This window comes from Otolemur garnettii, unplaced genomic scaffold, assembly GCF_000181295.1.
Source record: "Otolemur garnettii isolate 467f Iridium unplaced genomic scaffold, OtoGar3 scaffold00024, whole genome shotgun sequence".
Lineage (NCBI taxonomy): Eukaryota > Metazoa > Chordata > Mammalia > Primates > Galagidae > Otolemur > Otolemur garnettii.
Genome location: NW_003852419.1, coordinates 15,538,533 through 15,550,838, shown reverse-complemented (window position 1 = coordinate 15,550,838; position 12,306 = coordinate 15,538,533). Strand labels below are relative to the sequence as shown.

Here is a 12,306-nt window from a genome sequence, read left to right as displayed (position 1 = left end):
TTTCTGAGAAGTCTGTTGTTATTTCTTTTTTGTCATTTTTGATTGGTGAAATTAGAGATTTAACTCTTTTATTCCTGGTTAGGTTAGCCAAAGGTTTATCTATTTTACAGACCTTTTCAAAAAACCTACTTTCTGATATATTGATGTGTTGTATAATCCTTTTTTCAATTTCATTTAATTCTGCTCTAATTTTGGTTATGTCTTTTCTTCTGCTGGGTTTGGGATTGGAATGTTCTTCCTTTTCCAGTTGCCTGAGTGTCCCATTAAGTTGTTAACTTCCTCTCTTTCTGTTCTCTTGAGGAAGGCTTGCAATGCTATAAATTTCCCTCTTAGGACTGTCTTTGCAGTATCCCAGAGGTTCTGGTAATTCGTGTCTTCATTATCATTTTGTTCCAAAAATTTGGTAATTTCCTTCTTAATCTCATTTATGACCCAGCTTTTGTTCAGCATAAGGTTAGTTTCTGTGTTTTTCTATTAATAAATTGTGATATATGTACACCATGGAATATTATGCAGCCTTTAAAAAGATGGAGACTTTACCTCTTTTATGTTTACATGGATGGAGCTGGAACATATTCTTATCAAATTATCTCAAGAATGGAAGAAAAAATATCCAGTTTACTCAGCCCTACTATGAAACCAATTTATAAACACCCACACTTCCATATGAAAGCTATAACCCAACTATAGCCTAAGATGAAGGGGAAAGAGGAGGGGGAGGGGAGGGAGGAGGATGGGTGGAGGGAGGGTAATTGGTGGGACCATACCTATGGTGCATTTTACAAGAGTACATGTTAAATCTACTAAGTGTAGAATATAAATGTCTTAAGATAATTACTAAGAAAATGCAGTGAAGGCTGTGTTAACCAGTATTCAAGTATTCAAGTATTTCAAATTGTATATAAAACCAGCACATTGTACCCCATAATTGGATTAATGCACATAGCTATGATTTGATAAAAAAAGTTTCTTATTTTTAAATGGCTGTGCTGCTGAGATTAGCCTGAAATTATAAATGTTTTTTACTTTATTTAAATTATTTCTTAAAGTTGAAAAAGTTTAACCTCGTGGCCATCTAAACTTAAAGGCCATATTCTTGAGCACGACATTTTTTTTCTGTAATGCAGTAATACATCTGTGTCTTAAAACTGTGAAATGATGATAATCATATGGGATTACAAAAAAAATACCAGAGCTGTTATTTCTGTATTATTTTAAAGATATTTGATAATTTTAAACTTTGTGATAATGTGCAGTAATTTGAAGTATAGAAAGTACTAGTTGATGGTTTGGTTGTTTTTTTACCTCGCCCTCCCTTGCCCATGCAGGCCTTCTCTCCTTCCTCTCTGTCTGTAGGTATTTATCTTGGTTATGAACTACTGGCTTATAATAAAAAGCAAACAACCTTTTGCCATGCTATTTCTTATCCCCAGTCTTCTTTTTGAGACAAAGACTTTGAAATGTTCATGTTTACAACTTCCATGCTTCTAAGTGATAATGCCTACTTTCAGGATTTCCTGATTTATCAGATTTAGGAATACTGATTACTATAATAACAAAATTAGCTAATATGCTACTTTCTCTTTTCCTTCATTATTTTTTTATTTTTCTATTAGCTTTACTATTCTTAAGCCTCTTTACTATTTCTTTTTTTCCTTTTTCTTTTTTTTGCAGTTTTTGGCCAGGGCTGGGTTTGAACCCACCACCTCCACCATATGGGGCTGGCGCCCTACTCCTTTGAGCCACAGGCGCCACCCCTCTTTACTATTTCTTAAGCCTCTTTTATTTCCATTCAGTTAAGATGGTATCTCTTGACTCTCGAATTAACAATTACAGATTTTATTGTTCCTAATCTTCCCTCCAGATCTTTCCTATTTCTGCTTCCCAATTTTTGTCGTCTCTTCAGTTTAAATTACAGTGGTCAAATATATTTACGTTAATCTCTGTAACTATAATTAAGTCTTTTAGCTTTGTGTATTACTGAATTCTAAAAATTATAATGAGTCAATAGTTTACTTTTTTGACTATATAAATATTTTTAAATGAAAAGTTAATGATAGAGTAAGTGCATTTTTTGAGACAGCTGTATTGTTTATAATTTAGCTTTTGATTTCCTGTTTTCTTTTTGTATTTTTGTATTTTAAAAAAATTTCTATAGTTTCTGCCAGTGTATCAGTCATACTCTCCGTTCTGTGCCCTTTTGCCAGCCGTATCTTGCTGTATCTTCCTGGAGCCCTCTTTCTGATCTGTCTTGTCAGCCAGTGCTCTTTTAATTGCTTTACATTTTTTAAAATGTTGTTGAAAAATTGCTTTTATTGCCATTCCTCCTTGCTCTTTTTGTAACTGTGGGTTTATACCTTTTAAAAAATTCTTTTATTTTTAAATAATTAAAATTTCTAGGAGGAGAGAGGATGTAAATGCATGTGCCCATCTCAAAATCTTGACTCTGAAATGTGAAAATTTTTGGAGTCAGATACTTCTGTGTTTGAACCTCAGAGTCATATGAGAGAACATGTGATAAGGACTCATGTTCTGAGTTTTTGGAGGTGGAGTGTTTGAGATGTTTACAGATACAGCTGAAAGAAAATAAAGATTATATAGCCATTGATTTTTTTTTATGTGAATACTTTTTCTAGAATAATTTTATTTGTTTTCTAAGCTGCTAGACTTTTCACAGATGATAAAATTTCCATGTACTAATACAGGTTTTTTACATTTTATGCCATTATTGAAGATAGATTCTTTAGATTTAGATCTATTTTCATTACAGTGTTGCACCACTTAATTCCCTACCATTTCTTGCAGTTGCCTCATTTTACCATTATACAGTACCTGGTCAGTAATTAAATGACATAAAGTGATGTTAAAAAATTATTTCCTAGGTTAGGAGGCTAATGCTAGTTCTGAACTCTGATGGGTCTTACCATCAGTCTAGGTCAGTGGTTCTTGATCTTCCTAATGCTGTGGCCCTTTAATACAGTTCCTGTGGGTCACAACCCACAGGTTGAGAGCTGCTAGTCTAGGTGATAATTTGTTCAAAATTCTCTTTTTTTAAATTTTTATTTTTTTATTAAATCATAAACACATGGATCATGTACACATTAATGCATTTATGGGGTACAATGTGCTGATTTCATATAGAGTTAGGAACACTTACATCAAACTGGTTAATTCTTAGAGTACTTCTTATATTTACAAGAGAATAGTATTGTAAAAATGCCAAAAATTATCCACATGCCCACTTCACTAGGAAATATACTGCTGAATTTGATCCTTTTGGCAGCAGCTTATGCTACTCAAGGGACCATGTTTTTACAGAATGATATATTTCGAAGGGTATTGGTTTCCATTGTAGAAAATGCATGCATTAAAGCAACTTAAAACTAGAACAATTATGCTTATGCTATATGTTTGAATATCACTCATCTTTAATATATGCCTAGGTTAAGTGTCAGAAGCTATATATCGCACAAAAAAATTTATTGCTAGGAGACTGGGCTGTACCTGTGCTTATACAGCATTTTCTTTTGAGGATCAATTTGAGTATATGAACTAATATCCGCTCGATGTTTTTGTACAGTAACATTATTGATAATACAGAAGAAGTTCATTGAGGAGAAAAACAAAGGAAGCATAAAAGTCTCACACTGTATGAAACTACAGAAATGGATCAAGGAGTTTGACAGGAAGTTTAATGTGTACATAAGTAGAGGCTGACAGGAACATGCTGTGTGTGCCAAAGGTTCCAGTGATGGAAAACTGAAACATAGTGCTCACTGACCACAGCATGAGCCTTGACACACATTGTAAATAATCCAGAGATCTATGACTGCATTAAGCGCTAGGCTGGTGTATTAACGGTAGTAAATCTATAGCAGCAGAAAGGGCTGGCATGCAGAAATTTCTCTGATTAATTTTTATAATGGGTTAATAGGAATATAGCAGATATTTTCATTTTGAATCCTACCATCTCCACCTCCCTTCTTCTGCCCTTCCCAGTGTGATGATTTTTTATTCCCTTTGCTCACCAGAATTGTATATGTGGATACTAGCTTCAGTACCATCAAGTTAAAAGCAGAAGATGCTTCTGGTAGAGAGCATCTAATCACTCTCAAGTTGAAGGGGAAGGTATGTGCTTCATTAAACTGTTCTTGTGATCGAAAATACTTTGTGAAATGAACTGTGGGAATGTTTTCAGGTGCTAGTTGCATCTCAAAATACATATATGATGCTTTAAAAAATTGATTTTGGAAAGCCTGAAAGAATTTATTTGCTAGGTTTCAAAAGTCTAGATATAATTTCATGTCACTATTTTAGTCCAAATTTGATCAAAATACTGACTTCTATAATAAAGAAATATTCCAAATAAGGCTTGGCAGTCTTAAAATGTCATATTATTTTTGTAAGATCTTACATAGAAATAAGTGAATCCTTCCACTATCCCAGGTTCTACAGAGAAAGTCTTTTGCCTTCAACTCGTATATTTCTTGTGTAGTTCTTATTTCTGACCCATATCCCATCCCTACCCCAACACAGACACCCACCTGTGCATATTTTATTGCTTGTTTTGGCTAAGGTTTTTTGACTTAACTATTTAAAAAATTTGTAAGGTTTGTGCCTCTATTTAGAGCCCTTACAGGCTAGTGACCTGTTAAGTATTCACTAATTTTATTAGCATAAATCATGGCCATTGGGTCTTTATTTTTTAGTTCTAAGTTGTGAATTTTGAGAATTAAGTAGAATAAGCAAGTATCATTTACTTAGTAATCACTGGGAAACATTCGAATTTGAAGAAAACCAGGGCATCCAACTTTTTTTTATTGTTCCTTGGAGTCATCAATCAACTCTATTTCAGAATATTGTAGTGATGAAAAGATCAATTGTGTTTGTCCTTTTTAAAAATGTGTCTGGCATTTAAGCTTTCCACAAGAGAAAATTAATATATAAAGCTGTACTGGGTGACACAGAAAAGTTGATATCTTATAGTGGCTCTGTATGAGGCAGGTTGAGAAATGACTCTTCTCATCTGCAGAATACTGAGCTATAATTTTAGGACTCATAAGTGCTAAGTGTCGGGAAAAAATTAGTGAGATAGAAATCTTATTTGTAAAAGAAGTTACATGGTTATTTTCACTAAAATGAAGAGATTTTCATTTTCCTTTTTAGTTTTAAAGGTGTACTTTTTTTTTAAGATCAGGGAGAAATCTGCCTCTATCCTTCAAAAGGTCACATGCTGCCAGTGGCAAGGGTTCTGTCATTTCCTTCCGAGGTCTATTTGTTTATGTTTTGTACATTGATAAAAGTTGTCCTGCTCCTATGAACACCAAAGTGAAAGTTTTTAAATACATCCTGTCCTCATTTTTATAAGCTCTTCTACTCACTAAGGAGATGATGATGTAAGTCTGTGCTGCCTTTAACTCCACCTGCAAGATTCTATGATTAACCCACGTGATGGTACTTATTCATTTATTGATAGTATTGACAGTGAAGATTTGACAACTAATAGGATCCATTCTGTCTGCTTTTTTCTTAACACCTTTTTAAGGCGGCTAAGATGGTGCTTTTAATATTTCTCTAGAAAATACTATCCCGTGTCAATTTTGCAGCACTTATACTTCCAAAGCACTTTATGGATTCCCTGGCAAAAGAGAAGTGTAAGTTTTATTTTAGCTGGGAAAGAATTAAGGTTCTATGTAGTTATGTAAAGATTATTATATAAACATAAAAGAAGCTGAAACTCAATCTTATGTTGTTACGATTTATTAGCATCTCTATCCATTTAGTTTAGCTTTTACCTATACCAAAGTATTCTTTTTTTAGGAATATTTGGGCCTAGGAGTGTCAGTTATAAATAGGAATAGGAATAGGTGAAACTGTATGTTAAAAATACATAATGCTGGGTGGCGCCTGTGGCTCAAAGGAGTAGGGCGCCAGCCCCATATGCTGGAGGTGGCAGGTTCAAACCCCACCCCGGCCAAAAAAAGAACTGCACACACACAAAAAGAAAAATACATAATGCAAAATCTTAATCAAAACTAAGGGGAAAGATGAATTTTTTAAAAATAAACCTTTAAAGGAGGCTTATTTTTATAGATACACAAACATTATTTGATTTTTGGATATAAAGAAATGCATTATTATATATTTTTTCTATAATATTACTCTCACAGTACTGCAACTTCCCCCTAACATCTCCAAAAGCTGACAAAGAAAACAATACCCATTATAACTGCCTACCTCCAATTTATATAAATCGAAAAGAAATAAAATAGGGAAACAAATGAATTTCATGGTTCTTTTAGGTATTTTTTATATAATGCAGTGCATCCTAACTGTGGGATGGAATTCAGCTTTGGTCAAGATTAGAACTACTTGAAAAACAAATCACAAATGTGTATCAGAGGCTTTGTGCTTTGTCTCTTGCTGTAGTTTGTATGTGTTCACTTGGGGGTCCTTATTACTGACAGTCACAGAACAGTCTTAAAGTTTTTATTACAACATTGTGTGATAAACACATATACTTAATATTACATAGTAATTATGCTTTTATAGTTATTGATTATATTGAGTTGTTCCAGACAGATTTAGAGGACTATATTTTACTTAAAAATAATTAAATACTATACTTATTTTTCAATTAGAATTCCTGTATGTGGAGTTTTGTTGTCAATTAGGTTTCTAAGCTAAAGGTTTTGACAGTTTCTTAAAATTAACTGTCTTAATTTTGATCAGTTTATTTTGTGACATTGTATTTAGTCATACACATTGCAATTGGTACTACTGTAATTTAGAAACTATTCTGAAAATGAATATCTAGAATGCTACTGTTTTGTATTTTAATAATTTATAGTAAATCTGTTTTAAGGTTCTATACAATTATGTAAAGTTTATTATGTAAACAAAGGTGGCCTGACATGTAAATATAATTAACACATATAGTATGTATCATTTAATTTATAATGGATATGCAGTAAACCATCCACGTATATAGGTCAGTCCAGTTTATTTATTTACGTATTTGCATTACAAATACAAAATATTGAAAATTTGAAAGATGTTAGCATCTCTGAAAGTGTAGTGGACTCATGTATGTCTGTGGAATCCTATTGTATTTATTGTAACTTGCTTTTTTGTTTAACTATTTGTGGATCTCTTTCCATGTCAGAACATTCATATTTAGTATCATTTACTATACCGAGTCCTTCTTTAATGTAGAATCTTTCTCTCTTTAATGTAATGAGCTGTGTATGTACTTAATGAGGCCACAGATACTTTATGTGGTATATCTACTCCAAATACACTAAACATTTCATTAACTTCTTACTCTATCTGGATTGGTGATTCATTTAAGTTAGAGTTGTACTGTTCATTGTCAGCAACACAAGAAGATAAATAGCAACAACTTGAACTGAATTTTCCATTTGACTCATGGAGGTTTCTAGTATACAATATTAGTTTTAAAGAATCCTGACATGTTAGAGGGAAAAGAGATTTTGTTAACACTCCTGTTTTTATCATTTTACATGTAAAACAGCTGTATAAAATTAAATAACTTGTTCACAATCTTACAAGTTAATTAGTAGTACTGGACCCAGAAAAAGCTAAGGTCCTATCTGTATTTACTTGAGATAATCAAGTTAAACGGTGTACAAATTATTTTTGTAGTGATTATAGCAATTAGATCCTGAAGTACATCATCTAATATTTTTAATTGTCTGAAATAGAGCTTCCTCTCTTAATCTCAGCCCAATTTTTTTTAGAAATAGAACACTGTAATAATTTATATTATTTTATGCCGTTGTGTTATTAGTTCTGCATAGCCAAATACCATTAGTCAGACTGTGCATTGATAGGATCATTGTAGCTAAATGTTACTTGTTTTTGAGAACATTAATTTCAGATGTCTGTTAAATACTATAGTGAGAATTTTTTGTCCCCTTCTGCTTACCCAGTATAAGACTAAAAAATAAGAGGTTGACAAAAGTGGAAGTCTAAAATTTATTATAAACATTTGCCAAATAAACATTTTGTCACAGTTTCTCCAAAACTAATCTTCTTTCAGTAATTTTAGATTTTTAATGGAAAAAAATGAGTATTTTCAATTACATGAGATTTTGAAGTATCAGAATTGGATTTTAGAGAAATCATGAAGTATAATTTTAATAAAACTGATTTTAAGAAAAACTACCTTTTGACACTGTTAACTTATTCTGTTTTTTTGTTGTTGTTGTTTTAGAGAGAGGGGCTTTGTTGTCCAGGCTGGAATGCAGTGGCCCTATCATAACTACTGTAACCTTGAACTCCTGGGTTCAAGATCCTCCTTCAGCTTCTATAGTAGCTAAGATGACAGATGCATGGCAGAATACGCAGATAATTTTTAATTTGTAGAGACAGGGCTCTAGCTATGTTACCCAAGCTGGTCTCAAACTCCTGGCCTCAAGCAAATGTCCTGCCTTGGCCTCCCAAAGTTCTGTGATTACAGGCATGAGCCGACAGGCCTGGCTTGTCTTTTTAATTTAGAAACTTGATTTGTTCTTTTGACTGCCACTTTTTATCTAACTAATTGAATAATTTTGTATTTATCAATCTGGAAAAAGTTTTTCCTGCTTAAAACTATTAGTTTTATTTGTCCTTAAGAAACTAGAAGACACATTTCATTGTTTCTTTTTATCTTGCTAAATAATTTTTAAGTGATAGCTTTTTGTATTTCTCAATTCTTTAAACTGATACTGTCTACTTAAATGGTGGCTGAAATTTGAAATTAAGTTTTTGATTGGAGGAAAGTGAAATATTAATTAATTGGATCTCTCATTTTCAAGGTAAACTGAGATCCAATTTGATTCACCTCTCAAATTATAACATTAACAGCTGACCTGACATAGACTTAATTCATTATTCTTATTCAACACTGACTGCTTTGGTACCCCCAAATCACCAAACTTTGTAACTCTTTAATATAGGTTGACTATAACCTGAGTTAACCTGACTATAATCCTGAGTTCTTGGTAGTAGAATAAAAACATGTATACATAATACATTTACAGTTATAATTTTCTCCTAATATATCTAGTATTTTTAAAATAGTTTGTTAAATTATCACAAAGAAGTAAAAACGTCCTCATTTTATGCTTTTTCAGTACCCTACAGAATCACCAGATTGTATTGTGGATTTTCCTATTCCATTTTCTGTTTCCTGGACACCACAGGTAAATTCTTAAATTTGTTTTAAGTAATTGAAAAGTAAAATTGTCTTTCAATATCCATGGGAGATTGGATCCAGGATCCTTTGCAGATACCAAAATCTGTAGATATGCAAATCCCTCATATAAAATGGTGTGGTATTTGCCTACAACCTACACATGTCTCCTGTATATTTCAGATTATTTCTAGGTAACTTGTAATACCTAATACAGTGTAAGTGCTGTGTCAATAGCTACATTGTATTTTTGTTTGTATTTTTTGTTATTTTATGTTTTTAATTTATTTTTTGACTATTTTCTGCCTGTGGTTGGTTGAATCCACAAGTGCAGACAGAACCTGTGGCCATTATACAAGTAGGTTAGAAAGGGAGTTTTTTTTTTTTTTCAGTTTGTAAAAACATTTATTTAGAAATAGACCTTCTGTTACGCTTCTTTTGTATTTACTAATAGTTAATGTTTATTTTCTCTTTCACTGTCTACACACACACAATCCAGCCTCCAGGCCCTGCTTCATAGAGAGTAAACATTCCCAAAGCTCTATTGACAGACATTTTCCTTTAAATTTGAATTTGAAGAACTCTTTAGAAAGCAGTGAACAGTAAGTAGGAAATTGGCTGACGGTTTTCATATTCCTAATTTTTTTTGTTTGTTTGTTTGTTTGCAGTTTTTGGCCAGGACTGGGTTTGAACCTGGCACCTTGGGCATATGGGGCCGGCACCCTACTCCTTTGAGCCACAGGTGCCGCCCCATATTCCTGATATTTTTAACATTGATGACATAATATGAGAATCCTTTTCAGAGAGTAAATTATAAATGAAAATATAAACCTTGCCATTATTACTCAGTTGATTTTGTTAAGTGTCTTTATCTTTGATCTTAGACTATATTCTTACATGCTTTAGAACATTTGAACTTATTCTTACATGCATTTAGAACATTTAGGACTTTGAATAAAAAATGTAGGTGATTTTTTTTCTCTTCCTTCTGCCAATTGAATTTCTCAATGATATCCGTTAAGATAATGATTTAGAAGTGCATTATAATATAACAGGTAGAAATGATTGTCAATAGTACTGTCAACATTTCATGTGTATCATTGTGTGGAACGTGGTCAGTTAGGTTTTTAAGAGCAGTCTGATGATGGGCGTGGTTTTTTCACCAAGCAAATTGTGGCAGTTGATAGCAAAATAGTGGTCCCATTTCTAATTTTTGGGCAAAGAGAAAAAAAATTTCTAGCGGTATTTTACAACTATTCTCTAAATGGAGGGTACCCATTTTTCTTATAAAATTTTGATTAGATGAAAATAAAAATTTACGCTTATATTTTATAATTATGAGTAATTAGATATAAAATTTATAAAATAAGGGGGAGAAAAAGTCAAACAGGCTTTAAATAGTCTTGTGAAGGTCCAGATGTTATTTTAATCATACCTTATATTTATACCAAAATTATTTTTTTCATTGTTTTCTTTAAAAACAAAAGTATCACCCTCCCTATTGGAAATCAAGAAAATACAACAAAGTAAAGGAGAGGAAAGAGCATGTTATCCTTTGTTGACTTTGATGCATTTAATAAATATATAAGAAATACTGGTTGATTTTTTTTTATTTTAAAAAATTAGATTTATGTATATGTTGCATATCTTGTTTTTTTAATGTACATTTTCTATTTGTCTGCAAAAGCTTTATCATTATGTTTTAAGTGAGCTCATGTGAAAATACTGTATCTGGATTGTATTACTCTTTCCAGATGTTATCTCTCGATTATACTTTAATATTTATTGTAATTCCAGGGGTTGAAAAATACATTGTCAATCAGTTTCTTAGTGTTTTTTTAATGTAGATAACTATGGAAGTTTCCTGACTTTAATTGTGAAAATATTTGCATCTCTAGGCAAAGATTGTTTAGCACTTACTTTTTTCTGCCATTTAGCAAAATTGGTTTGTAACTCTCCAGTAGACTGAAAAATCTTTGTAGGCAGTTTCTTTTAAATTTTGCATCCCTCTTTAACACCAGCTCAGTGCCTTGTTCATATAAGCATTGAATAAATATGTATAATATTATTTTAAATGTAAGTTTTAGGTATAATTGAGACATGTAAGTTTCCTGTATTGTACTACCTCCAAGAAAACATACAATTAGGTTAGTGGGGCTAAAATGTCTTAAATTCTTCCCTTAAATTATAGACTATACTGAAATTCTTAGCCAAGGACAGATAAAACTTGGCTTTTTTATCCATAACTCAGATTTGACAGATGTTATTATTTTGTTACATTTGCCTCAGATATCTCCCATTTCTCTTTCTTCGAATGTTCTAAGAACAGCTCAGATCTCGGGCCCTTTTCCGTTACTTTTCTTTGCTTCTAAGTAGGTAGCTGCTTTTCTAAAATTGGAGTATGTGTATGCTCTCCTTGCATATATTTTTTTTTTTTTTGGCCCCGTTTGTTTATGCTGCACTTGTAATCTCACCTTATTTTTACACAATACCATTTCGGTTATTTTATCCATGATCTATGTGTGTCTAATACATTTATTTAAAATTCTTTATGTTATTCCATTATGTCAGTCAACCAGTCGATTTATATGTTGTCCTACTGATAAAATTGATCACAATTTCTCACAAGCAGCATTTCACTGAATACCCTTAATTGTTTCTGTGTGCACATGTGTCAGATTTTTAGTGGGTTATTCCTACAAGTGAAAATGCTGGTTTGTAAGGAATGTTCCTGCTTGAGGTTATTGAACATTGCCAGTTTATCTTCTCAAATTTGTCGTATAAGTAATTATTAGTTTCCTAAATCCTTTTCAAGTTTTAGTCTATTCTTAGTTTGACTTTAATTCTCATCAATTTATAATATAGTATATAATGTATAAATCAATAATTTGTAATATAAATAATAATTTACAATAGTTCTTAGAAATATTCTTTTATTGTAAGCATTCCTTTTATATGGTGGACAGTCTTTGTTGGCTTTATGGGTTATGAGTATCTTTTAACTTTCTATGTGATGTATTTTGCCATACAGAAGTTTAACTTTCAATGTGGTCATGTTTATCACTTTCTTCCTTGTGCTTTCTGCTTTTTGTGACTCACATAAGAAAATC

The 12,306-nt window shown here is 32.0% G+C and overlaps 1 protein-coding gene across 1 annotated transcript in view; it reads left to right on the top strand.

The window, feature by feature from the left end:
* Positions 1 to 12,306, top strand: part of FANCL (Fanconi anemia complementation group L) — a 71,364-nt gene that overhangs the window by 37,125 nt on the left and 21,933 nt on the right. Inside the window, exons 6-7 of the mRNA XM_003787934.3 lie at positions 4,032 to 4,128; positions 9,138 to 9,206. Of these exons, the coding sequence (XP_003787982.1) occupies positions 4,032 to 4,128; positions 9,138 to 9,206 (166 nt within the window). The remainder of the gene's footprint in view (positions 1 to 4,031; positions 4,129 to 9,137; positions 9,207 to 12,306) is intronic.